The 27797-nt window shown below is 36.5% G+C and overlaps 3 protein-coding genes and 1 pseudogene across 4 annotated transcripts; 2 read left to right on the top strand and 2 right to left on the bottom strand.

The window, feature by feature from the left end:
• The first annotated feature begins 396 nt into the window (after positions 1-396).
• Positions 397-2049, top strand: LOC126803152 (uncharacterized). The gene is made up of 3 exons (XM_050530913.1): positions 397-728; positions 969-1033; positions 1205-2049. The coding sequence occupies exons 1-3, from the start codon at positions 579-581 to the stop codon at positions 1872-1874; spliced, it is 885 nt and encodes a 294-aa protein (XP_050386870.1). The 5' UTR covers positions 397-578; the 3' UTR covers positions 1875-2049.
• A 9348-nt stretch (positions 2050-11397) lies between these two features.
• On the bottom strand, positions 11398-14083 carry LOC126803153 (syntaxin-71-like). Its single transcript, XM_050530914.1, has 9 exons — positions 13708-14083; positions 13409-13534; positions 12989-13157; positions 12808-12893; positions 12515-12583; positions 12371-12415; positions 12211-12273; positions 12028-12104; positions 11398-11767 (listed from the first exon to the last, which is right to left on the bottom strand). The coding sequence occupies exons 1-9, from the start codon at positions 13864-13866 to the stop codon at positions 11755-11757; spliced, it is 807 nt and encodes a 268-aa protein (XP_050386871.1). The 5' UTR covers positions 13867-14083; the 3' UTR covers positions 11398-11754.
• A 2405-nt stretch (positions 14084-16488) lies between these two features.
• LOC126803146 (uncharacterized) lies at positions 16489-23865 on the top strand. 2 transcript variants are annotated; one of them, XM_050530907.1, is made up of 14 exons: positions 16489-16709; positions 17632-17690; positions 18064-18178; positions 18546-18655; positions 18806-18874; positions 19316-19924; positions 20358-20896; positions 21098-21162; positions 21666-21745; positions 22131-22235; positions 22321-22460; positions 22554-22682; positions 23077-23229; positions 23321-23865. In XM_050530907.1, exons 1-14 carry the CDS (start codon positions 16535-16537, stop codon positions 23487-23489), a joined length of 2517 nt encoding a protein of 838 aa, XP_050386864.1. In that variant the 5' UTR covers positions 16489-16534; the 3' UTR covers positions 23490-23865. The 2 variants fall into 2 exon arrangements, with proteins under 2 accessions (XP_050386864.1, XP_050386865.1); XM_050530908.1 differs by lacking the exon at positions 22554-22682.
• A 507-nt stretch (positions 23866-24372) lies between these two features.
• Positions 24373-26367, bottom strand: LOC126803634 (calmodulin-binding receptor-like cytoplasmic kinase 2; annotated as a pseudogene).
• Between the last annotated feature and the right edge of the window lie 1430 nt (positions 26368-27797).

The raw sequence follows: 27797 nt of genomic DNA, 5'->3' as shown, positions 1-27797 counted from the left end.
AAGTTGTAAAAAACTTTGTATTTGTGTTGTTATTTGCTATTACTTATTTGGATTGGACCTTTAAATTTTTGGGCCATAAACATATTGGTAAAAACTTATTACTAACTGTGCCAACCGTACAAATTAGTTGGTATACCAACGTTATTGGTTGGTTTAAATGATAGATTTTTCATACAAATTATATGTTTGTTGGTATATGATATTGAAAAAATGAGGTTGGTATACCTACCAATCAACTCCTATAATGTATCATTCTGAATCAATAGTTCAATACTAGTCGTAAAGGGTATAATCGTCCACTCAAATACAACGTAAAGAAAAGAAAACCCTGATAGTATATATATTTATATACATTTCTAGTTCCGTGAGATCTGCAAACTTTCTCTCACCCACAAAACAAGTCTCCTTTCACAGACCGCAAAACCCACGATAGAAACTCCGAAGAGAAACTCAAACGAACCCCGCAAAACCCAGAACCCAAACACAATCCATTCCTATGTATTTCACACACAAATCAAGCCAATTCCTCTGCGCATATGTTATGTCTATCTGAACAAGATTGATTATATATCGAAGCTATGGTGAGGATCCGCAAGAACTTAAAGTTCTCTCCCCTCCTCTTCTGCTCGCAAGCTTCAGCTCACGACGACCTGCAGCCGCGCGTGTGCAAGCTCAACCTGTCTCCTTGGGATGTGATTGTTCCCTCACTCCTCGACTCCTCACACCAGGTCAGTCACTTTCTTTCATCTTCTCCGTTTTCAATTTCTGGGTAGATCTGCGGAACCTGGTTCGAACATCCTCTATCTTCCTCCAACTGCATTAGGGTTTTTCTATTCATTCGTTTGCCCATATTAGGGTTCAAAGAGAACCTTAAACTTAAGGGATTCAGCTTGTGTATTGAGCTCCGGGAGCTCAATTAGGGTATTGGGTCATCTTCATTTCTGATTATCACTGTTGGGTTTTTCTAGTTTGAAGCTGAGGAGGACTTATACGTGAATACGAGCTTGAGTCATTCTATTGGAGTTGAGGAAAGGTAACCCAGCTTCTCTATTGCTCGATTCTGTTGGATTTGTCCAATTTTTGTACTGTACATGTACGTATTTAGGGTTTGAGTTGCTTTAGTGCGCATGTATTATTCTTCCAATTTATCGTGGCGAGTGTGTGAGTGTGTTGCTTGAAATGTTGTGTTTGATACAAAACGCAGCGTTGCGTCGCCTATGGAAATTGAATACAAGCCGAAACCAGCAACCGGGGAGGTCCATGGCAGTGTCTCTACCGACGGCAATGGGTTTCGGCGGTGTCAAAGAACCAACGGCAAGAGTTGGCAATGCAAGAAGGAAGCAAATGAAGGCGGGTCACTTTGTGATCACCACCAGAAACTCCATAGCCGTAGGAATGTGAATTATTGTAACTACACCGATAAGAACAACGTTAGCAACAGCAACACTACTAGCAATGGCACTGCCTACTCCTTCCCATGGAAGAAAGCCATCGTCCCAGAAAAGGAGCTTGGGGGGTCGACACATCGTGTGCGGCCCAAGGTGGTTGCGACGAAGGAGGCGGCAACATTGAAGAACCTGTATCGTTCGGGGTTTGGCCCGCGGTGGGGGAGAGACAGAGGCATTAGTAAACACAAGATGGAGGCTAAGGTTGCTGCTGCTGAAAATGTTGGTACTACTCCTACTGTATCTTGTACGACTACTCAGTTTAGCAATCCCGAATCACCTCCCTCACACAAAATTGAAATTGGGGATCAATTGGACTATATCGAGGACGATTTCGATGATGATGAGGAAGAGGATGAGGGCGGAGAATGCGGCCGGAAGCGGGTGAGGAGGCAAGTGAAGGCTAGATCTTTGAAGTCGCTAATGTAGTAGCATTAGCTCAATTTTTGGTTATCGTCTTTTCTACCTGGGGCGATATCCCTGTTCCCGATCGCGATTTTGGTGTGTTGTACACAACTTTGTGTCTTGTTTCGGGCGAGGGATGTTGAACACGACAATGTATGGGTGACGTTGTAATATTCAAAGACATTTACGTCATTTGACTGAAACCAAATCAATTAACGGTAAACCTCCTGTCTTCCATTACAATTATGAAACGTATGCATTATAATTAATTAAAACTAATATAGAAATCTGTGGATAATAATGAATTTCACTATTAAGAGCACAAATTATTATAAAATAATACGTTAAAACGAAAAAAGGCCTTTTAAATAGTTCCAGATGGTATGGAAGGATCGGAAGCTAGCTAGTGTAATAAGAATACACTTAAAATAAAGATAGCATGTAACTTTGATCACACTAAACGAGATCATAGAAGACATGCAGAATGTACCATGACCATATGACCATTTCATGAATTTCCCATAGTTTGGTTTCTGGATGCATGATAGGCAGGCTATGGCAAAATGTGGTATAACGTACTATTAGTTTATATAACGATCAACGTCACCCACTACCGTGTTTAGGAAATTTCATTCGCTCATTATTGATGACACATGTACTAGAAAGCTATCCAGGAAAAGAAACACTAATGGTAACACCAAATTAAATTTAGACAATAACGACCAAGATGTATTAAGTTGAAAATGTAACGGATACTAAGAAATCATAGTTAAGAATTAAGTGTTATCGAACTTATCCAAGTCGATCTAATGAGTGGATGGTCTTCAACCGAAATGGGTGGAGAAGAACACAAATGACAGAATCATCGAGTTGTTTATGGGAGCTGATTACACTGCACTTATTCATAGTGTTGATAATAATACAATCGTCTATTGTATCTATGATTTTTTCATGTGTACATCATTTAGAAATAGTTAAGAACATGTTGAATATGCTCAGTTTCCTACAGTATCTTGTACTTAACACGACTAACTATATAGAAGGTTCCACAGAGTTTTTTTTTTGTTGAAGGGCAAAGTAAATAATTTTGTGCTAAAGAAAAAGCTGCTCTCGATGGTCTCATAGTTGAACACACATATTCTAATCAATTAAACGCAAACGGTCACTTCAGCTAAGTACCCACTCAACCTGACACAGTCGAAACGACACACGTAACTACGTCTCTAATATGTATTTGGGCACCGTTGCCTGGATTTAAATCAGATTAATCATTATAGAAAATTCCTTAGAAGTCCACTTATTATGAAAAAATTTATAATACAGCGCTGCATTGAGTTGTATGCAGCGTGAATAGTGACTATGAACAGTAATAAACAGTATTCGTGTACAGTACAATTAAACAGTGATAACAGTGTAAAAACTAGATAATAAAAGTTTATTACTACTCTATTATGAAACTATTTTTGTTTTTCTAGGAACTAGCATTTAACATGCTAAATATTTTCACATAACTGACTTACTTGTCTAAACGGTTACTTTTTGGCGGAATTACTGCTGTCCTAAAAAGCAAATAACTGAGTTCTAATAAAGCAGAATAAACACAGATGAAAAGTTTAAATACTCATATGCAATGATAGAAAAATTCAAATAAAATTAGATATTTTTTTTGCGACGGATTTTATGGCACCAGATAAAGCTTATTTATTCAACATAGATACAAATATAAAACTCAGAACCTTCCTCTTAAGTAAACAGTTACAGTTGTTTAGCTACTCATAATTAAAATACAAACTTACTTGAAAAATGTACTCCACATCGGATTTATACAACAGAATGATATTTTACACAACTATAGCACTCACACTCAAACTATCTATCTTTTTTTTATTCTCAGAACGCTTAGTAGAACAACACTCTTAAAACTTATGCTACAATCTTCTGATTTTTTCTTCCTTCCAACTTCTACCTTCCCAAAAAAGTTCCTCCTCCTTATATAGAGCTCAGATTCTAGGCATCAAACCGAACTTACTTTTGAAAATGGACGACAAAGAATCTTCTCATTTTTAAAGCTGGTTGTCCTTTGCGTTGGTAAACTATTTCACAAAAGCAGAAAGAGACGTTTTTATTGTTTGGATGTGTCGGCAGCTCACGTTCCTTGTTTGGATGCGTCGGCAGCTCACATTCTTTGTTTGGATGCGTCGGCAACTCACTTTTCCATCATGTTTATGACATTGTAATATTCTTCATCTACACAGTCATAATTTGCCAAAGAATCTTGGTCTTCATGGTCACTTTCTTGCTCTATGTCTTCTTTTTCATCCAGATCTGAGTTATAGGGAAAATGATAAGGAATCTTGTATCATTTTTCTTTATCTACCTTTTTTAGCCATGCAATTGTCTCTGGAGTTCCATCTATTTTATTTCTCATGAGGGCAGAGAAGAAATCACAGACATCTGGTGGAGAGTGATTGTAGCATGTGACTATGATTTTTTCTCCACTGGCTAAAAGACTGGACTCATGATCCGTTCGAACCATGTTTTTGATGCACATTATGGCCATGGCTTTCATCCACGGAATGTTATTGTTGGGATTATCATATTTCCCTGAACCTTTTTCAACTCTTGATCAGACCCTGAATAATTCTCACATAGTGATATAGAGAAATGTAACTTCTGCGTCCATCCACCACTTCCTATTCGGAGGGGTAGAAATGAATTTCAGTCTCAAGATGCATCCATCTGGACGAATGTTCTTTACTGCCTGAGTTATGATTTCTGGAAAACCCTCTCGGTCCTCGTTTGACTTAGTCCAAAGATTGTGCACAAATCCATTCTTAATGAGTCATAGCTTCTGCTTTTGAGGCTGTTCAGCTTGAACATTTACAAGATATCTCCCCATAATATGGGCCATAAACTATTGCCAAGGTTGAAGGAAGCATTTTACCGTCTCCGATTTATAGTGAAATTCCCACCAGGCTAATTCCTTTAGAGCTGAAACAAGAACTCGCGCGCTTTCAGGACCTTCTACATATTTGATCATTGCACCTCCTTCCTTCGAATTTTCTTTTTCCTTTTCATTTTCTTTTGCATGGACTCCATAAAATTCCTCTGTCAAGGCATTGCGACTTTTTAACAGATGTTCTTCGTCTTCCTCATAGAAAGCTTGTAGGACAATTTCCATAACAATCTTATGCTTGAAAGCCAATAGCTTCTCTGTTTTGAATATTGGTTCTTTGAATATCTTCAAAGGATAACCATGAACATTTGTGACTTCAACCATTTTTCTCCTAAAATGGGCTATTATGCTTTTTGGTAAAGCAGCAGCCTTCAACGGACTTGATAAGTCTTTACCGTCTGCCGTTTGAGAAGGGCTAGCCGTTCTTTTACCCTGAGACTGATCAGTTAAGGTTGTATCCTTTGGACACAACAAATATTCTTTTCCGAGCTTTTTTTCTTCATCAGATCCTCCAGTACTTTTCTCGAACTCTTGATCCTAACCTCCTGGTCGAATCCTATCTTTAGTCTTGGCCGGAGCCGATGCAGCTGCTTCATAAGACACAATGAATTGGTAACCTGGTCCATCATGTAGAGGTCCAACAGTCTTGTCTCCTTTTTTGTATATGTTCCAAAGACTAGGTGGTTCCGATTTCCTGCTCCTAGGATTTCGCATTTCATCTTCATCTCCATCTTCTCTTCTGAATGTTGTCATTTCTCTAGTGAGAGCGGCTGGTAAGAAGTTCTTGTTACCTGCAATCATTTCCACATCATATTCATATTGGGATAAAAACATTTGGCATCTTAATACTCTTCCTTTATCTGCTGCATCAGTTAATTTGTAGTTTTTAAATTTTTTAACTCTTTTATTGTCAGTTCTAACTACAAATTTGTTTTTTATGAATGCTTCAGCATTTTTGATGCTCTTGATCATAGCCAACACCTCTTTATCCCCAGTGGAATAGTTTAATTCCGCCGCATTAAACTTTCATGATATGAATTTACAAATCTTTTCTTGATTGGTATCCGGGGTCATGGCCAGAACCACTCCTACCCAATAATAATCATTTGCATATGTCTGCAAAATGATTAAGTCTTCTTCTTCTGGCAATTGTAATGGGGGTAGACTCTGGGTTAACTCCTTGATCTTTTTTACAGTATTACTGTCATCTTCCGTGAAACACCATTTTTTTAGAACTGGTTTTTGGTGAGAGTAAAGCAGTAAGACCACTTACTTGAGGTATAAAGTCTCTGGCAAAGTTGAAAACTCCTAAAAATCTTTGCAATGATTTTGCATCAGGGATTTGATCTAGGAATTGGCTGATCTTCTTAACAATGTGTTCTTGGAGACGAATCTCTCCATCTTTAACATGAATACCCAAAAATTCGATCTCTCCTTTGGCCATATGTATCTTCTTTTATCCCAATATGATTCATTTCTGGACAATAAACTTACATACCTGCTCCAGGTGCTTCAGATGTTCATTAATAGTTCTTGAGAAGACTAACATATCATCTATATAAACTATGCAGAAGTCTAAATAAGGCTTAAAAATGTTGTCCATCTTCCTTTGGAAAATAAAGGGAGTTTGCTTGAGACCAAATGGCATAACTAGCCATTCGTAATGCCCTTGCGGTGTTCCAAAAGCCGTCAGAGCTATGGAATCTGGATGCCTTTTTACTTGCTAAAATCCTGATTTAGCATCAAACTTGGAGAAAATTTTCGCTCCTTTTAAGACTATTTATAAGGACCCTCACTTGAGATATCTGATAACCATCTTTTACGGTCTTTTTTTGTTAACATCTCTGTAATCAATGACCATTCTATCTTTTCTCCTAACCTGTTCCGCATGGTTTCTGACTAGAAAAGCTGGAGCATGATGCAAACTGTTTGAAGGTCTGATTAACTTTTCCTCAAGTAGTTCCTGAATATGACTTTCCATATCTTTCTTATCTTCTTCCCTATACTGAGGGATGACTTTTCTGAATATGTTCCTGAACAAGCAGCTTTTCTGCAGCCTTGTTGCTGGATAAATGGTTTAGAAATTCTATCAAACTTGGCCGAGTTGGGTCAAGTTCTTCAACTCCTATCTCTCTCTGAAGATGTGAGAATTCGTCGTAGAGTGTATTCAGTATTCTACAGGCGTACTCTATCGAGTATTGATCCTCTTGGATATGTTTTGAATGAAAACACTTTTTCCACCTATCATAATCTTTTGTAATACAAAAGGCCTGATAATTTTTTGGTTTGGATTCTCTATTGTTAGTTGAGATAAGCCAACTTTGTGGCATAAGGCTTTTAACCTACCTTCTTTTGAGCTAAGCAGACTCTAATACCAGCTAGGACGGATCTAACCGATGCTCAGAAAATCAAGAGGTTTTTGATCTTCTTCAAAGACTTCTCGAAAAGTTTTAATATTTTCTTCCATTTCATAGATTCTACGTTGAACTCGATATATAATATCCCAATAATTTTTTATATTTCTGGGAAGGTTATTTCTATATTTTATTAATTTTTATATTGTGTTTTTTCTTCTTGAAGTTCTTTCTGATAAATTTTAGCAAATGTTAATAATTCAAGTCTAGAGGCTATTACAATTGCTATAATAATAAAAAATAAATGTTTATCTTTGAGTGTATGATGAATTTATATATTTGTAGTACGTAAATAAATAAACTCATAAATCAAGGCCCATCATGCTCCATCAATTTTTTTTACCTAAATAGTACATAAGGTAAAAGCATATGTGAATAGTACCCTACTGCATATAGTACAACGCTGCATACGGTACAGCGGAATCCCACTTATTATCACCATATCCCAAAGAATGACACCTTAATTTTATGGTGCTTCTATGTAGATATAGTAACCCACTACATTTCCAATAATACCCGTTTAATCAAACCCATCAACTAATGTTTGTGGCATTTATGAAAACCAAAGTTTCTTCGAAGTTCAAACTCAGATTTGCATCTGATATTAGTAAGGCATCATGCCATCATCTTAATCATCTTTCCTATCATATGTATAGTTGATCGTATATAACTACATAATCAATTCTAATATTATGACTATTGTTACTCTGGACGTTGAGGTGTCTTGATGCAAGATTAAGTCACAATTAAACATTGGATCAAAATCCTTTAGAAATGGAGTATTGATTTGAATTCCTGTGCGAGACCCAAACATATTTCAGAAGGTCTTCAATCTACTGATTGAATTAATCATATATATTAGTTTGCCCTCACAACGATTTCATTCAGACCTCCTTGGTCAAGCTACCGTTCGATCTATCACAATTGACAGATATATCTAGAGATAAAGGGAAAGCATCCAAACAATTCTCTTTGAATTATAATGCCGGAAAGGCAGATCAAGTTGAGGACCAAACAAAGAAGCAAATTCAAACTTTTCAGGGGTAAAGCTGAAAAATAAGAAAATGTTGGGTATACCAAAATATTTACTGGGTACAAATAGCAACACCCTAATTTTATTGTCTAAACAAGTCCACTTTCAAAGCCCAGATCCATTCTTTAAATTGTGATAGTACCTAAAATACCCTTATCTATCTTGAATCAGATCTCTCTCTCTCACTCTCTCTCTCCATTTTCAACCTCGGATTCCCTCGCCGACGTCGATCATCCTCCGGCCACCAACCCTGAAACCGCCGACTTCACCTCGATCAGAATCTCAATCTGCACCCTCAAGCTCCTCTCCGACCTAGCGTCCTCTCCACCTAGTCAATGATGCCGATCTACACGCCTCTTCTTCTCCTCCTCCTCCTTCTTCACCAAAAACCCTAATCCCTTTTTAAAAATCACCACCATGCTTCTCAAGGCTTCTCCGACGTCGTCTGTGTTGCTCACTCGAGGCGAGAGTGGCTCTCTCCTCCGCTCCCTTGTGGTCTTATCCCTTCCTCGATTTCCTACCCTGCTGCTCCGCTAAACTCGTCGACGTCTTTGCTCGTGTCTATCCGGTCATCGCTGGCGAGGAATGACATCGAGAATGTTGTATGTGTGGCGGCGAAGAGCGCGAACAAGCTACCGCTGACCAGTGTGGTTTTCAAGCCGTTTGAGGAGGTGAAGAAGGAGTTGGATCTCCTTCCCACTCTCCCTCAAGTCTCTTTGGCTCGCTAGAAGTACAGTGAGGATAGCGAGGCTGCTGTTAATGAACATATCAAGTGAGTTTTTGGTAGTATCTTTGTATGTTGTTGATAGTAGTTTTGTTTGATAATTATAGTAACTTTTAGTGTGGTGATTTATGGTGAGTATGGTTCGGGCTGAAGATCTTAATCTCATCTCTGTGATGCATCATGCTCTACTGCCTTTTTATATCTAGAGGCATGTGGCAGTATTTTTTTTATGTCTACACTAGTAGTTTTTTGACACAAGGACAGTATATTTCTATATTTATGTTGGTATGTTTTTCAAATAGTGATAGTATTTATTTAAGTTTGTAATGGTATCTTTTTTATTCCTTGATAGTATCTTTTAAGCATTGGTAGTTACTTGTATGACTTAACCATGTTCACCCTAAATCTTTTCGTTGTAGCTTTGGTTGTTGTTGGTAGTATATTTAGCTACTATTGGTAATATCTTTGTTTGTTGTTGGTAGTAGTTTTGTTTTTACCAGTATTGTTGGTTGTTGATAGTAGCTATAAACCTCTAGCTTTGTGGGGCACTAGCTTTAGTTGCTGTTAGCAGTAGTTTTTGATAACAATGATAGTTGCTTTTTTCTTTGCATGATGGTAGTTTTTATTTGCTTAAACAATTTGGCAGTAGCTCTGTTTCTCCTTAATAGTATCTTTAGTAGACATGCATAGGACTTTTGCCTAGCTCAATGGTATCTTTTGTGTGGTTCGGTAGTACCCTTTTGGACCTCGTCGAAGATTGCCGAAAATCTCATCGTAGTACTTTTTACTATCGGTGGTAGTAGCTTTTGGTGCCTATGACAATATCTTTTATGTCATCATAAAAGTTTGCCGGAATCATGCGGAAGTTGCCGGATACCTTGTCGGAGCCGACAAGTGTTCGTCAGATTCTCACTAGAGCATGCCGGAAGTCGTCAGAAACCTTGTCGGAGCTGGTCGGAACCTTGCCGGAGTCAATGGGAACCTCGCCAAAGATGGTAGAAAGTTGTCGGAAACCTTGCCAGAGACCTAACTAGGGAGAGAATATTTGGGTGTTTTAGAATTCTAGTGACAGTGTGCAATTTCATTCAACTTTTATGCCTATAATAGAAGTCATTTTATGAGAAAATGTTCTTATGTGGGAAATAATGTTTGAGTGTCCTTATTTAAAAAACAATATATGAGTCATGAAGTGATCTTACGTGTAATTGGCCCTAATCATTAATGGCTATGGTGTTTGGCTATGTTTGGATCAACGAAAGAAGAAACGCAATTTGTCATAAACTTTTAAATAGTGATTGACATTGAACTGAATTGGATGGTTACCGACATGTTAAAGTCACTGAAATGCATTTGAAACTATGACATGAAGATTGCAACCTTATGTTTCATATCATGTCCCATTGCATCCTGAGTTTAGGGTCACCTAGCCCATAATTTTGTTGTTCTTTTAAGACCATTGATTTACCCACAGTTAGATTTGAAGACCATTGATTGAGTATCTAATTTACCCAATTGATTGTTTTCTCTTTGAAGAGACTATTGATGACTATTGATTGAGTATCTAATTTACTCAAATTTTTGTTTACTAATCACACCTAAATAGTCTATTGTGTAAACAAAAAATGACAGGCATACCGGTCAAACTTGAATAACTGTATGGCTTTTACTCACATAGTAGCCGAACTCCATAGTAAAAAATTTCGTGGGATACATTCAAGTAATTCAAAGCTGCCATCAATTTATAACTAGAAATGGCAATAGACAGGGTAAGGAGGGGATCAAAAAATAACATACCCAATTTTAATTACACCCATGTAACCGCCCAATTTCTGTTATAAAATAATGGGTAATTCTCATCTCCGTCCATGTTGGGGATTAATTTCTCATACCCGCTCCAATATCCGTTAATGATATTTTATTATATTATATAAAAATTAATATGAAGTATAGAAAAATATAAAAATCTAAAATGAAATCTAAATATCATCATAAAATTAATTTTGTACATTAATCCAACTTAATAAATACAAGTCTAGTTAAAAATAGAACAATAACTGTAAAAAAAATTTATTTACATAAATATTTATTTAATTATTAATACTAAAACATATATAATATGTATTCTATTTTTATTGGGTGGGGATGGGAATGAGAATCAAAATACCATCCTCGCCCGTTACCCGATTCCATATTTCGAATATGAAGATCCTTAAACCCGCTCCCCGTTTTTACCCATTTCACAGACCCATTAGGGTCGAATACATGTGAATACCCTACCTGATGGGTAATATTGCCATCCATATTTATAACCTTCTTGTTAAATACTTAAATTAAACTAGAAAACTCACTACTGGCTTCAATATGACTCAACTGGCTTCAGTGGTCTCAAAGCTTACTGGAATTAAAAACAGAGATGAAGCCAGAATAGCATGACTTGACAAACTTGTTCGGTAAATAAATAAGCAAAGTTAAATGTCAATTATATAATGTGACTACACCCAATTTAGAGCTTAATTAAGAATACAATACAATCTTCTGTGCTCGTGTGCTGCAAACCATGGCTATTTTATGCATTATACCAATTCAGAAACTTGCATGAACAATATTTATGTTTTAATGCCCAGATTGATAATGGTTTGGGCAATTTCGGCTGTGCAATCCCTCAAACCAGAAAGTAATTATGCATCGTATACCGCCATCCACCATTAACGAAATAGTACTAACTGCAGGTAGAGGATAGTAGATGACTTGGGGAAATAGTAAATGGATCACCAAAGTCACTTCAGAACACTACAACAGAACACAAGAACTTAGTTTTCCAAAAAAATGAAAAAGGCTTAACGACTTCCTATTAACAAATAAAGGATCCTTATGAAAACTTTGTTCAATTCGTGGTATTTTCTGAAGGTGTCATCATCATTTATTTTTTAATATACTTTTTTTGGAAATTTCTAAATGTAGACTACAAAGGGAAGGCAATACGATAAATACAGTTCATAAGGATATGCAATAAAAGCAGGATGTTAGTACAGCAAACATATCTAACTCACTTGTACAGATAAGCCGCGATTCCTAAAATTAGACACAGAAGGATGATGTCGATGCAGAAGTTCCGGCTGGACCTCAGCTGAAACAGGATCATAGCAAAGATGTGAATGAGGTAAACTATATGAAGAAGAGGCATTGTATTGCCATTTACTGATTTACGGAAATGCACATAATCAATAGTTTACCTGGACTATGGTATCCTTGAGTTTCACATTAGTATTCTTAAGGTCGGCATTTGCTCTCTCAACCTGGAATGATGTCAGAATGGAACTTAATTAACTGAGTAAAACCAAAAGGACAATACATTAGCCAACAGAAGAATAAATAGAAGGCACAGATCATAACCTTATCATCTATTTCATCCATCAATGGCACTTGCCTATCTATTTCCTGTACATAATTATAATCTCGTTAATAATTTATAAGAGCAAGGACACCAAAAAAGTGACCTGAATAATAGTACGTTAAAACTTAGAAGCTAGAACAAACCTCATTCATGTCACTGGCCATATGTTTCAATGTGTCCAATCCTTCTGCTATGACATCTAAACCTTGATCCTGTATGAAATCACATATACCTCCCATGTAAGGCTAATATCACATGCGACGTGAGAAAAGTTGTCCAACATTTCCAAACTGCAAGAGCCTATCAGAGTTTTATAACAAAGTATAGCAATAAAATGAAACTTCACCAGCAGGAGCTCATTCCAGCTCCTTAAGGTAAAGCTCCCTAAACGCTAGAATACAAAATTCATTTTGCTCAACTATTTACTGCTACTTGCCTGCTTCATTCTTCGCATTTCATACTCATTTCTAAAGCGATCCGACTCCTCAGTTTGTTGGAAGTACTCACTATCAAATCTCCCATCTGGTGCAATTGCAATAAAGACATTGTAAAGTTAGTTAGAAGACATATTTATCATTCATAGAAACCTTGATACAACAAACTTGAGAATTAAATACCTGAAGTTGAATCAATTCTTATTCCCTTATATGACGGTGTTGGATCTGTCCAAGCACCGGTTTGTTTAGCTCCACTTGTTGACCCATCAGGTATTGCTTCTATCCTCTCTTGCAGTACAGAAACCAAATCGTTCCGAGCTTCAATATCTTCTCTCGAAAGCCCTTTCACCTGCATGATCAATGACAGAGTAGTTTCTAATAATTACTCCCATTAAATGGGACGAAATAGCATACAAAAGAACAACAAAGAGAACGGTGCGTACACATGATCAGTGGAACGCATATCATTTTTGTCTGGATTAATGTGTTAAGCCGGAAAAATGGTTATTTGGATTGAAAAACTTAAAATGTAATATCAAGGGAAGCGAAGACACAACCTTGAATCTTCAAAGTTATGAGCAAAATTAGAAAGATCAAAACCTTTTTAGGAGCAAGTCTTCTCAATTTGGGCAGCTCCTCAAGCAAACGAGCCTTGGTTCTTCGAATTTCCGCATTCATAGCAACAGCCGAAGCCCTGCTCCTCTCAGTGGCTGCAGTCTCCGATTTCTACAGCAGCATAACTCATCAAAAACCCGAGAGAAAGTAAAAGAAAAAAAGAATTCAAACTTTGGTGTCCTTTGTTCCATAAAATTCCACTCAAATTATTACTACCAACTTTGATTTTAAGTACAAAAACTTCAAAACCTTCAACTAGGAAACGAAAGAGAGATGGGAGAGACCTGAAGAGCAGCTTCAAGGTCGGCCTCAACGACGCTGTAGAGACGGGCAAATGCATCGTCGCCGGAGATATTGTTGAGTTCCTTTTGCTTATCGATGTCGTACTTGTCGTATTTCTTGCATATCGTATCGACCCTCGTGATCAAATCGATCACACTCATCTCCAAAAGCTCTGTTTGTTCCGGCAACCAACTTGGTCTCTGTGTTTATGTGAAAAGGTGTAACCGATGCTGCTCTGACCGTTTTGGCTTCAGAAACTCAGAAAGAAAAGGAAGGAAAACGGACAAGAGGATAATCTGATTCTAATTCCGAAGGGTACGGCGGAGATTCTAACGCTGGATTGTTTTGTCCGACATCTGACAGTCTGACAAGTGTACTTCACTTCGTGTGATGCCCGCTGTAACTCTGTAAACAATGATTGCATTCCTAAGTCTGCTAACCATCAATAACCCTTTTCTTGTAGAATCTATTCTTCTTGGATATAATATATTTAAACTCTATAGTACGCAATTGGGTGAAGGCAAATAATGCTAGTGTTGCAAGGGCATGCTGATTCAGTTACGGAAGTATGTAATCATGTTAAATTCTGATATCAAGATGAGATTTCGTAAGGGGAAACAGGTAGTGTTACATTCGCGCAGACTTAATAACGTACTACATTAGTATCATGTAAAGAGAATGAGACAATTTTGACAAAAAACTTGAGAATGAATTTGTACTAAAATTTGTTCATGTCCCTCTTCGATCTCCTCGTAGAAACCATGCGATCAAACTGTTTAGGCTGTTAGGCCGTACTGATAGATGCATATTGTTTGATTAAATATACAAGGCCGACTCTTAGCATGTGTAAAAGGAGTACTGACATAGGGCCGCACCGAAATTTTGGGGTCATGCATATATAACATGTAGTTAATTTTGTGAAAAAGTCCCTTTAAACAAGACCTTGAGAGGTTGAGTTGGCAAGTGGTGTCATTGACTAAATTTCACATTCCACTAGTGCATGGGTATGAGTCAAATTATTGCAGTGTTACTTCATAATATATATTTTTATTTTCTTTATCCTTTTAGGGCCTATTTCCTTCCTTATTTTTTGTCTTTTATTTGTAGATACCTTTGTGAATTTGTCCAATTATACCTTTTCATCATTTTTTTTTGTATTTTCTTCATTTTTTTCTTGATTCTTTAGGTAAATATACTACTTATCCTTGATTGTTTTTTTTCATATTTTTTCGTCTGTTTTTTCTAATTGATATTTTAAGAAAAAGGTCATTGTTGTTAAACTCTAAAAATATATAGTTAGGTTCAAATTGAAAAAAAAAACAAAAACAAAAATGTTGTATCTATTTGCTTGTATGCAACCGAAATTTGAACTAATTTTTTTTTATAATAATACATTTAGACATATATTACATAAGACCTTTCGAAAAGCTAGTTTCAATCTAACACAATGCCTCTTAATATAAATAGCACGGATACAGACACGATTGTCTGTATTGGACACGATTCGATACGTAGACACGACATATCGAAATTTTTTTGGATACGGACACGTGGTGGACACGGACACGTGGTGGACACGTTAATTAAATATTATTTTTAATATATATATATATATATTTATTTATTTATTAAAAAAATATTTTATGAATTTGAAAGTATTTATAATGTTAATATATATATATATATATATATATATATGTCAAAGTGTTTATTAAAATGATGAAAACATAACTTGTTAGAATGGCTAAGTACTTGATAAGTACCTTGGATAACCAAGGTTCGAATCTCACCACAAGCATTTTTATTTTTATCACAAGTTTATCTCCTTATATATATTAAAGTGTGCATAAATATAATAAAAACTGAATCTGTTAAAATGGTTTAGGAGTTGTTGAGTGTCTTGGATGACCAAGGTTCGATTCTCATCATAAGCACTTTCATTTTTATTATGAGTTAGTGCGTATCCGCGTATCCGATTTGAATACTCGCGTCTCCGATTCGGATACTCGCGTGTCCGGGCCGTGTCCAAAGTCAGTGTGCATGTCCGAGCATATCCGTGTCCGACATGAGCATGTGTCCGTGCTACTTAGCTCTTAATGCTTTGAGACGTCTCGAAAAATATAATCTCATAATCGGATCCCTACAAGTATAACGTTTTCTGATTTCTTTAATCAATCGATTAAACTAACCTTGCAGCACGGAAATTGTTTAATCAATCGATTAAGTAACCACGTAGCACAAATCGATCGCTTTAAAACACTTGTCTTTCTAACTAGATGCCATGTGGCACACTTCTTCCCTTTTCTAATGGCTCAAGATCAACATTCTTCTTTAACATTGCATTATTGTAGTAAAACATCCCTATCTGGGTGATTAAAGAAATGGAAAGAGATTTCATATTCAGTGCGGTTTTGTCAATAATATAATTGGGATTAAAATGACTTGAGGGAAAACAAATTTGCCGATCACCATTTTTATGTTCATCTTGTGCCACTATTCTTATGCTCATTTAGTGCCCATCATCTTAAACTCATGACATGTATCAAATTGATTAATTATTATATAAATATAAATTGAAAAAAAATACATATCATGAGTTTAAAAAAATAAATATAAAATAAGTATAAAAATAGTAGTCCATAAATTTATTTTCTAACAGTCATCCGTCCGCTTCGTCATAAAACAAAACATAAAATAAACAACATGGTTGAAAACGTATGATTTGTAATCGAGAAAAACACCAACTCTTAAAATTTCTTGTATAAAAACAAGTTAAACCCAAATAGCTTCTGGTTATTCGTGTCCAGTTGTCCAAGAATCAGAAGCTCCATGGCTTCAAATTCGAATCTTTGTTCCTCTTTCGGTCTTATGCTTCTTTTTCTATCCATATTGGGGCAGTCTTATGCATACGACGAACTGGGTCCTTACACAAACACCTTCACTGTCTCCAGCTTCAGCTACCCGCCTACACTTCTCAAGAACTCTGCTTTTCGGTATATCAGAGGTGCATCACTTTCTTTTTCCGATCACCCTTTTTCGTTTTTTCTGTAATTCATTGGTATTGGATTGACGGACCTTGCCCAAAAGATTGACTTTTCTTTTGTGAGTGCATTGATCTTTTGGTTGTTTAAACGCTTTGTTTCTAGATTAATGTTGGACTGTTTGGGGTCAGATTATTAACATTGGAGGTTGAGTTCTGTATTTATAGCGTTGGCCATACTTTAAATTTAGTTATATACTTATATATCATGAGAATCAGGGGATTGGATTGAAGGATCACTGTCAGTGTAGCTTCGCTATAAGTTCAGTGAATTCAGTTGCATATGTGTGTGTGTGTTTCTTTGTGTTTGTGAATAGTTATTGATGTATGAGATTCATGTGTACTGTTTCTGGACAAAGGGATCAGAACTATTGACATAGTACTCATTGAGAAAGTTCACAATTTCTTGCCACTAAATTGCATCAGCATCATCTACAATTATTTCATATGTGATCATAGACTACGTCTGAGACAGTTCTTAATTTGTTTATTGACTGAGGTTTGGTTGAGTCGCAAGAATAATGAAATCAACACTTCCTTTTATCATATCAGACGTGATCTTATGCTATTTCTGGTGCTCTCGGCAATCAATTGGAACCAGAGCTTCCTACAGCATTATGAGAAGATAGATGTTCTTTGGCCTTTATTTCATACAAACACTTTATGCTGTTACTGATGCCAATTTGTCTCATTACATACATGTGAATCCCTTATGATGTGAGTTTTCGGCTACTGAAGCAGCACAGTAATGCATTCACTATCATAAAAAATTATAAGAATTTCCATGTTATGAATTATATGAAACTTTTTAATGTGCTTAATCAAATGGATATCTAAGTCAAAATCATATATCTGTCATATCTTACTGTTTTTGTTTTTCTTCTAGTTGAACTACCACCATGGTTCTCTTCAATGTCTGTAGCATTGAACTCAAACGTAGATCTAGTAAGTACATCTTCGGGGTTTCTATCTCCCATTCTTCCTTTTTTTTTCTTCTTTTTTTTTTTTAAATTCAGAGTACATATGTTTTCCCTCCATGTCTTTATACTACGGGGCGGGGCTGGAATTATGAAGGCACACTTGTCTTATAGCTGATTCTTGAATGGACATTCGATTTTGGACTACTGCTTTTCTAATGATATTTTTCATATTGATTTTTTTTTTCTGTTCAAGTATTAGTAAAAGAAGAATGACTTTCATTTAGGATCTTCATGGATCCTTGTTCATAATTCACAAATGACCCTCATGTTCCACCAAAATACTGATATAGCACATTAAACTACTTTGCGTCCTTGCTCATAATTCATACTATTTCCAGGGTCATGTAAACATAGAAAAGGTTCCCAAAAGTACGATGCCATTGATTTGCTTCAGAAATGGGAGCCCTCCACTGCCTGATGCCAGTACCTCTCTAACAGATTCAGGCCATCCAGGTACATATTTGTGCCATCCTGCTCTTTCTCATGTTTTCTGTGCTGTGATATTGCATTTCTATTGAACAAGCATATGAAAAATATTCGACAACTAGGTAGAAATTGCCAAAGGTTGTACTTTACAACTTCTTGATGGCATATTTCTCTACTATTACTTAATGTGCCTTGTCAGAAGGTCAATGGACACTAAACTGTGTGCACATACTGCACAGCATTCTATTTTGATTAGTTTTGTATTTTTGTATATTAACTTTCAATTTGCAGAGCTTTTCTGTATTGAATGAATTTTTCCATTCTCTTGTCTCGGCTCACAATTTCAATTGAATTATTATTAGAAAGAGTATTGAATAGGTTTCTGCTGTGGCAGTTTTAGTTCCTTTTTATGATGGTTCGCTTGAGGCCATACAAGCTCTTCAGAGTGCAGAGCAATGCTATCCTATGCAGAAGAATTTCACAGTCAAGTTGACAAATGAGCAGGTACCATCAACTCTCTTATCATATTTTTAGTTCCTTTCTTTTCATATATGTAAAATTTGCTAGGATTTCAATATACAAGTTCTTTCATGTTTCTCCCTTTTCTTCTTCTTCTTCTTCTTCTTCTTCCGAATCTTATGCAACGGCTCTTAGATTTCTCCAGGGGTCTGGTATTTGGGTATTTTCAATGGTATTGGACCTACAAGGACGCAAGGAAAAATGGTAAAATTATATATCCCTCATAATATTCTTTGCACTGTAAATTTCTTTCATCTTTTGGTCGTATACTGTGCCTTTTGGTGTAGTGTAATCCTGGATCCAGAACTAATTATATCACATTCAGCTTATTTGCTTATAATTGTTGCATTTTCATAAAAGATAATATAAGAAGAATTACCATGTTTATTTCTTTTCTACGTATTATGAAAATATATATGATGATGGCCACGTAATTCAATTTGGGAGAAATGCATGCTAAAGTTATGACAGTTACTAGAATTTTGAAAATCATGAAATAGCTTAAGCTGATAATTTTGTGGATTTTTTATTGTTATAATAATTAGAATTTTCTCTATTTATGTATACCCCCTCCCCTTTATGCAATGCATTAATTACTGATTATTTCCAAAAGACACTGACAAGGTTCCTACATTAACTTCCCAGATTAACCGTAAATCTCAATATACCTTCAGTGCCAACATAACGGTTGAAGGATGCACAACTGACACCATGTGGGGCCAGTATTGCAACCAGACGATTTATCCTCTTTCTTGTTCTCTATCTGGCAGCAACAGTCAAAATTCTACAGGGGCTAATTTGTACAACCGTACAACGGATTATGGTATTTCTTGCAAAAATGATTTTAAAACTTCTTGTCAAAGAGATTGGGAACCGAAGTTTTACTCTTTGGATGTGGTGGGAATATCACAGGAGTTAAAAATTGTGGCAGTGGATGTTTGGTTAAATGAAACATTGTCAAATAACACTAGGAATGGTAGTGATGTTACTTTAATGTGTTTCGCACGGCATGGTGCAATACCTTCAGAATCTCTGCATGATTATTCCAGTAATATAAACAAAAGTCCATTGATCATGAAGTTTCCTAAGGTTGGCCGCTGGTATATCACTATTTTCCCTGTCGACCTCTCAAAAGTACTTGGGGGGAGTTTAGATACTTCCATAAAAGTTTGCTGCTCCATGGAATCTAAACTGCTTGAATGTCCACTGGGAAGGGCTGGAACGAATTGTACACTGGAAACATACACCCTTCAGGTGGGCTTCCTAATACTTTTATTTTTATTTTAGAAGAACTTTGGGATATATGTTCTGCTTATAAATCTTAAAATACCTGGTATTTGTTATTACTTCAATTGGGTACATTAATTATTGGTAGCTTGTAAACATTGGTGCTGTGGAAAATAAGGTAGAGATGATTATGTACCAACTCAATGAGGACTGTAAATCTATAGCATTGAGTAAAAAAGTAAGTATGCGACCACCTTTTAGTTTGTACTACTGAGTTTATACCGGGTATGCAAATAGCACTGTAGTGAGATTAGATGAAGCTAGACCATTTATATTGTGTCAATCACTCTACTATAACGGCTTTAAAGTTATTTTTGCGGAGCATTTTTCTTTATGTTGATGCTTCAAGAAACTTATTTGTTGGATAATTTATTGACAAGCTGAGAATCATTGTCTGCAGACTATTTTAAGGAGAGGTGCAGGCATCTTTGAGTCGTTCTATTTACCTGACAGTGGAAACATATCTTCTGATTCGTCCAATTTCCCTATTGATTCACTTTTAACCAACACTTCGATTGGTGAAAAACCAGATGATTCATGGACTTATTTTGTTCTTGACGTTCCTCGTGGTGCATCTGGAGGAAATATGCACATTCGACTAACATCAGATGCAGAGATTACTTATGAAGTATATACTAGATTTGGTGGATTGCCATCTCTTACCAGCTGGGACTACTATTATGCTAACATAACAAGCAATAGTGTCAGCTCCAAGTTTTTTAACTTATATAACTCAAGTGAAGACAAGGTGGTTGATTTTTACGTTTTGTACGTCAGAGAAGGAACTTGGGGTTTAGGACTGAGGCATTTAGAGGCCACCAGTATCGCTTCCAAATTTCAAACTACCATGTGTCTTTCCCTTGAACGATGCCCTAGAAAATGCTCCTCACATGGAAAATGTGAAGGTGTCTTAGATGCTAGTGGATTAACATCATACAGGTTTGTGCTCAATCCTCCACTTACGGATCTTCCTCATCTACTAGATTTCTCTTTTCTGATTTTATATTGTAAACATGAAAGTTCAGACAGCAAGAAAGAAGCAGCTAAAAAAAAAAAATTAGAAGCGTATCTGACACCTTCATTTATATTCTTTCCTGTCACTGTCATTTATTTAATTTTGTAATTCTAAATTTTTCTCAGCTACTGCTCCTGTGACCGAGACCATGGAGGTGTTGATTGTAGTATTGAAATTGTATCTCGTCATGGTATGTGTTATTTTTCAGTTACATGAAAGTTTGTCTCTGCAGTTGGTCTTTCTTTATCTAATTATGATCTGTTCTCAGTGAGTCAGATCTGTTTGTCGTAGGACTGGTAATATTAAATTTCAACCGGAAAGAAATGTTACAGCCTTTAATAGTTTACAGAACTTATGTATTCTAGTTTGGAGAAATTTAGATGATTCCTTCAATGGGACATTGCCAAAAACTTATAGCACCTTAGTTTAACTGATAATCATGTTATACTTGGCCTAATTACTTATGTTGCCTGTTTGGTTGACATAGTCCCTGAAGCAGATGTAGTTAGTTTGTTTGATGTTGTAGGATTAAGTAGTCATCTTTCTGTTTTGCCACAGTGACTGATGCAGTCCCTAGTATAAATATAATTGTTTTTAGTTATTATTCATTATTCATATGAAAAACTTGTTTCAGGATCAGTAGCATGCTCTACAATGGCCCTTTTATCTAATTCTGTCTGAAACTTGACATAGGGCACATATGGCAATCGATTTTTCTCATCGTGTCAAATGCTGCAGCTGTACTACCTGCCTTCTATTCACTTCGAAAAAAGGTAATATTCTTACTTGTCTTTTCCTCGATTTACTATCTCAAGACTAATAGAATAATAGAAGTTAATAAAGTATGAAAAGTAATCCCTTCACAACATTACTACTGTCTTCCATCAGATTTAAATGATGTCATGATAATGGCTGAACCCGATTCCAAGTATTTTGTGCTTTTCATTATTTTCACTGGAAGTATTTTTCATGGTGCATTTTAGCTTCAATGATACTAGAGCTCATTTCTTGTATTTGTGCTATTTATTTGTTTGATATTTGTTGATATGGATTATTGAACCTTAACTACGTTGTTATTTAAACTGGAATCTTTTGTATACAAGGGAAATGATAGCTATTCAGGTGCATTGTTGAAAAAAAAAGATATTTTATTTACAGGCACTGGCAGAATGGGTGATTTTCACATCAAGTGGAATTGCGAGTGGAATTTATCATGCCTGTGATGTGGGAGCATGGTGTCTTCTGGATTTTAATTCCTTACAGGTACACACATGTACATCTCTCAAATACACTCTAGTACATCAGTAGTTTAGGGTTTTTTACCATTAGTTGTTTGTGTATGTTTCAGTTCATGGACTTCTGGTTATCTTTCATGGCGATTGTGAGTACATATATGTACCTAGCTACAATTGATGAAGTTTATAAGAGGGCAGTACTCACAGCTGTAGCAATTTTTACAGCTCTTATGGCAGTTACCAAGGCCACAAGGTACGCTGAATTAATAAAACTTATATTAAAATTATCTCAAATCCAAGCAAAAGTATTAATATTGTGTCAAGCATCTGACTAGACTCTTTGCAGGACGTCCAATATTGTGATTGTAATGTCAATTGGTATTTCAGCTCTTGTTCTTGGATGGCTGATAGAATTAACAACTAAGTATAGGACATTTTCATCTCCGGTCGGATTCTCCTTGAACATAATTGAGAGGTGTATACAGTATACCTGAACTTTTTCACTCATTAATACTGCTTAGATTGTTGAATGATGAGTGGTATGTGAATGCTTGATATTTTTGTGCATTAATTTGATGTGTCCATTGAATATTTGTTACATATTCCTATGTACCACTGGCGTTTCTGTTTTGAACTCCCATCTCATAGATTACCTACGTTTACATTTAACTCTGATAGACCTATTGCATAACAAAACTTGTCAGGCCCATATATTGAATAACAGTTTATAAATTTTCAGAAATTCTTGGAACGGTAACATGCTATCACAATATATGCGAGTATAATGATACTTCTGTGGCAACTTATGTAGATGAAATATCTATGCTTTTACATTGTAATTTTCTTTTAATAACCGAGAGATTATGCAGGTTCCAAGGTATTAGAGGATGGCTCAAAAATCTTATCAAGACGATTTTCAAAAGTTTTCGCTGGGGCTTTGTACTTGCAGGTTTTACTACATTGGCCATGGCAGCAATAAGCTGGACACTGGAGAGTACTAAAACCTACTGGATTTGGCACAGGTAAATAATATTGTGAAAATTCTCCTCAATTTTCTTCTTATTGCTCTATCTATTTCAATATTAATTAATTGTTGCCTTAAATGATTTGCAGCCTTTGGCATGTCACCATCTATACGTCTTCCTTCTTCTTCCTTTGCTCAAAATCCAGTCTTGAGAGTACTGAAAGTACTGTAGATACTGATATTTTTGATACTGAGAGTCAGAGACCCCCAAATGGAGCCTATGAGTTGACTGGGCAGGATTCATTGCCAAGAAGTTGATAAAGAGCAGAAGCAAGGTAAGAATTATGAGAGCCGAGAGGGTCGTACAAAAGAAAATGATTTTTGTAAAGGCCAAAGAGAACCAGTGTTGTGTTTATTGCATATAAGAAGCAGTTTCCTTAACTGAAGAAGTCAATATATATATATCTCATCTGCATTAGCTAGAGCTAAAGAGGCTTCTTTTTTTTTTGTAATAGATCTTTTTTTTCAGGATATAGTTTTTGGGTTGGTGTAGATATGTCAATGTATAGACAAGAATGTTTAGAGCATTTAGTAATGATTACAAGTTTATGACATTAAAGAAAAAAAATCATTGCAATTTGGTCATCCAACTGTAAATGATATATTGCCAATCAACAACCATTCAGTTGATAATAAGCACTGCAGCTCTGCCTTTGTTCTTCCTCAGTTGTAGTTTAATTGTTCCAAGTTCTAACTTGAAACTCTTTTAATTTTCACCATGTGGTGATTACTTACCCAAGAGAATCAGACTATGGAAACAAAATTCCCAGAAAGTTGGAAAATATAATAATGTGGCGGATACCATAATGTAAAGGACGCGTACATATGATACAAACTGTTCTTCGCACTATCAGTGTACAAAGGGCTGGAATACATTTCCTTTTGTTCTTTACATAACCTCCCAGAATAGTAAACACAAATTTCAAGAAACTAGATACACTCAAAACATGGTTCAATATCAATCTAGGTATGCTATACATTACTCAATAACAAGCAGATTGTGTGCTTTGAAGCAATGGCTTCAGATCCAATTATCAAGAAATTATTTTGCTTTCTATGAGGCTTAACTCACCTATTCATTCTTTAGTTCTTTCCTGATACAAAACTGGCACATTTTCTCACATAAACCATGCATTCATTGGGAGCCTTCACTTGAAGGCTCAAATGATTATGATTTTGTTACGCTTCTCTCGTTGAATTGCTCCTTTGAGAACGGGTGGAAGATGACCGAAACTCTGGAGCTGATATCTTTTTATAGTCCTTGCGGATGCTCCAGAGGATCTCCGCGCACCCTCTTCATGCTAGGCCGGTGCTGTCTATTTTGAGCCAAGCATTGCAAGGACAATTCAAGAATCTTTTCAATGGCTAAAGCATTGGCTGCATTTTTTTCCAACCTTGGATCCAAAGTTAAAAGAGCATCTCCATCACTAAACTTCTTCAAAGCCTGCAAAGCCAACCCAAGCCACATTTTACTTTACCATGTAGCTCAACAATATTCATTTCAGAGTGATAAGTCACTGGTCTGGAAGCAGTTCTGTATACCGGAAATTTGAAATAGAAAGTACCAAGTATTGGAATATTAGATATGGAAAGAGATGGTAGATTCGCACCCATCTTACAGTTATCCGTTCCATGAGTTCCCGTTTTAGTTCAATTGGACGCCTGCCTGTAACTAGTTCAACTAGTAACACACCAAATGAGTATACATCACTCTTATCTGTTAGTTGATAGGTTCTGAGGTATTCAGGGTCCAAGTAGCCAGGGCTTCCTTTAACTTGGGTAGACATATGAGTGGCAGTTGAATATCGATCAGCTGTAAGCCTATCGAAACCAAAGTCAGCTACCTTTGCCCTCAAGTTCTCTGTTAGGAGAATGTTGGAAGACTTGATGTCTCCATGGATTATCGGATGATCTGCCAAGTAAAATGAATCATTCTCCTAGATCATCCACACAGATTCCACAACTCCTCGAAGTGAAAAACTTAGAAACTAATTAGTGTTCTATCAAGCAATTACCTGAGTACATATGAAGATAGGTGACAGCATGAGCCACACCAATTGCAATGTCAAGCCGTTCCGCAAAGTCAAGAATGTTTCCCTGAATACCTGCATTATACAATTTATATGACACGCAGACACTCACAAGGCAAAATTCGGAAAGCAAAAGAGCAAATAACCCATTACGTATAACTTACCATCCAAATGTTGTCTGAGGGTTCCATTAGGAACATACTCCACAACCATAACTTTCTCATCTTTATACTCCACAAGCCCATAAAACTTGAACAGGTTCAAATGCTCCACCTGCAACAGCACTTGAATCATGCCTTTGAATTCCACATCAAATTGCTTGTCATATACGCTCTGCATTACAATCCAGTCGATCAAACCACAAATCGGAAACATTTTAAACATGCAAGAAAACAAAATGCTCTATACGAAAAGTGTATCCAAACCTTTTTGGCACGCTTAATAGCAACTAAGGTTCCATCGTCGAGCCTCCCCTTGTACACAGTCCCAAAGCCGCCTTGTCCGATCTTAACAGAGGGAGAGAAGTTGTTCGTAGCTCTCTAGATTTCTTCCATGGTGAACTTCACACACCCGACCTGTCTCTCATGTCTCGAGTTATTCGTGCTTGCGTAAACCCCCCTGATCAAATCAAACCCTCCACTCTTCTCACTCCCGGCTCCCGACGCATCGCAAAACACTAACAAAGTACACAAATGGAACAAACTCATCATTCATGTCAGATATGGCACATGTATACTTTTTTGAAAAATGGAGGTATTATTACCGGGAGCAGGTTTGAAGCTGGCAGAGATGGTAGCAGCAGGAGTGGAGCAGCCGGAGTTGAGGCGGTTAGGCTGCACCTTCAGTATATCCGGTGCATTCGCAGGTGAAGGAAGTTCATGGGGCACGTCAGATGAACCTTCAATGCTCATTGGACTTTGTACTAGATTATCGTGTTCTTTTCGCTTCACCCGTTCATCATTAACACTTGTTGAGTCAAACAAATTCTGATCCGTCACATCTCTTAATCCCTGCATGTTATGTATATCAAATCCAGTTGCAGGTGGAGGAAGATCAGGCAGTTGCACGTCACACAAGTCTTCAGCTTCAATCTTCTGGATGGCCATCTCTATTTTATTCGCAGAATCTATTGCCTCCTTCACATTCTTTTCGACCTGCTCTTGAGTTCAATGAAAGCTTCTGAAGTGATTCGTTTAGCTTAAGAATTTTGTTGGTGTGTTTGTACTTCTTGTAGTTGGCATGCGTGCGAACTTTCGAGCATTCCAGAACATACTCTACACCATTCTCTATTTGTATAATAAGCACTTCTGCTTGTTGATTCGGAAGATGCAATACCCTGTTATTTGCTGCTATTTCTTCTATCAGTGGTTGTTTGCAGTAGAGTGTGGATTTAAATACTTGGAGGAGCCGTTTGAACATCATGTTCTCGACTTCCACTTGAACAACAGTATTAAATTACTGCCGGAAAACTACCCCTAGAGTAGGATCAGCAGCCCCTCCTCCCGCTTGATATTGAAGCTTGTTGCTCACTCTTTGGAACAATCCTCTGTATTACATCATGCTGCTCCATCAATATACCATAGATTTTCTGCTGCACCCTCAGTATAACATCTACTTTTTTCTCTAATTCACCCTGTTTTTTCCCCAATTCATCTTGTTTGTCTTTGGCCTCTCTTGCCAAACATAAGAGCTCTGTCACATTCCTCCGTTGCTCCAACTCTACTATTTCTAACAGCCTCCTGAGAGAAGTATCTAATTCACTGAGTTTTTTTTTTGTGAAAATAGGCCCTATGCAGTTGAAGCAACTGCCCCAAATTCGGATGTTCCATATGCTAATTTTGGATAACATAGCCATCAGCTCTATACCCTCGTTCATTTTTATTTGAAGATCTACTGTACTGTTTGGGAGATTTAGTTGAACGTTATTTTCTCCTATCTGTTCGAGAATCCGTCATTGTAAACAGTCCAGCGCAGGGGCGGATCCACTATATAGCTTGGGGTGACTCAAGCATCCCAAGCTCAAGACAAGAAGAAGAAAAACTAAGTTTTTAATCTTTTATTTTTGGAATTCTTCTTAGCCAAGCATCCCCAAATAACCGACTCTACTCATTTATTTTCCTTCCAAACTTTACTCTTCTTCCTCAATAGCGTGTTCTTAGTCAATTATCTCTTTTTCTAGAATGTTAGCTAAGTTAATTACTAGCTAGTACATTGCTTACAATTGAATAAATGTATTTGAGTTAGATTTTGACTATATACGCCGGTTTGTCTGATATATATGAATATTTTTTCAATGGTTATAGGTGTTTATTATACTAAAATAAAAAATTTGAGTCCAAAGCGTTCGAAAAAAAATTGCTTCATAGTTTCAATGAAATGTCCAGTTTCAAATCTAAATTATATTCATTATTATATTTCTGAAGCTTTATTGATCAACCACGATCTTTAATTCTACTGGTCATTTTTTAACTTTTTGAATTGTTAATAGAATGATTTTGTAAATGATTCTAAATTGCAATATGTTATATGAATATTT

Source organism: Argentina anserina, chromosome 7, assembly GCF_933775445.1.
Source record: "Argentina anserina chromosome 7, drPotAnse1.1, whole genome shotgun sequence".
NCBI classification, from domain to species: domain Eukaryota; kingdom Viridiplantae; phylum Streptophyta; class Magnoliopsida; order Rosales; family Rosaceae; genus Argentina; species Argentina anserina.
The sequence above is the reverse complement of the archived record's forward strand: the minus strand, read 5'-3'. Positions and strand labels throughout refer to the sequence as shown.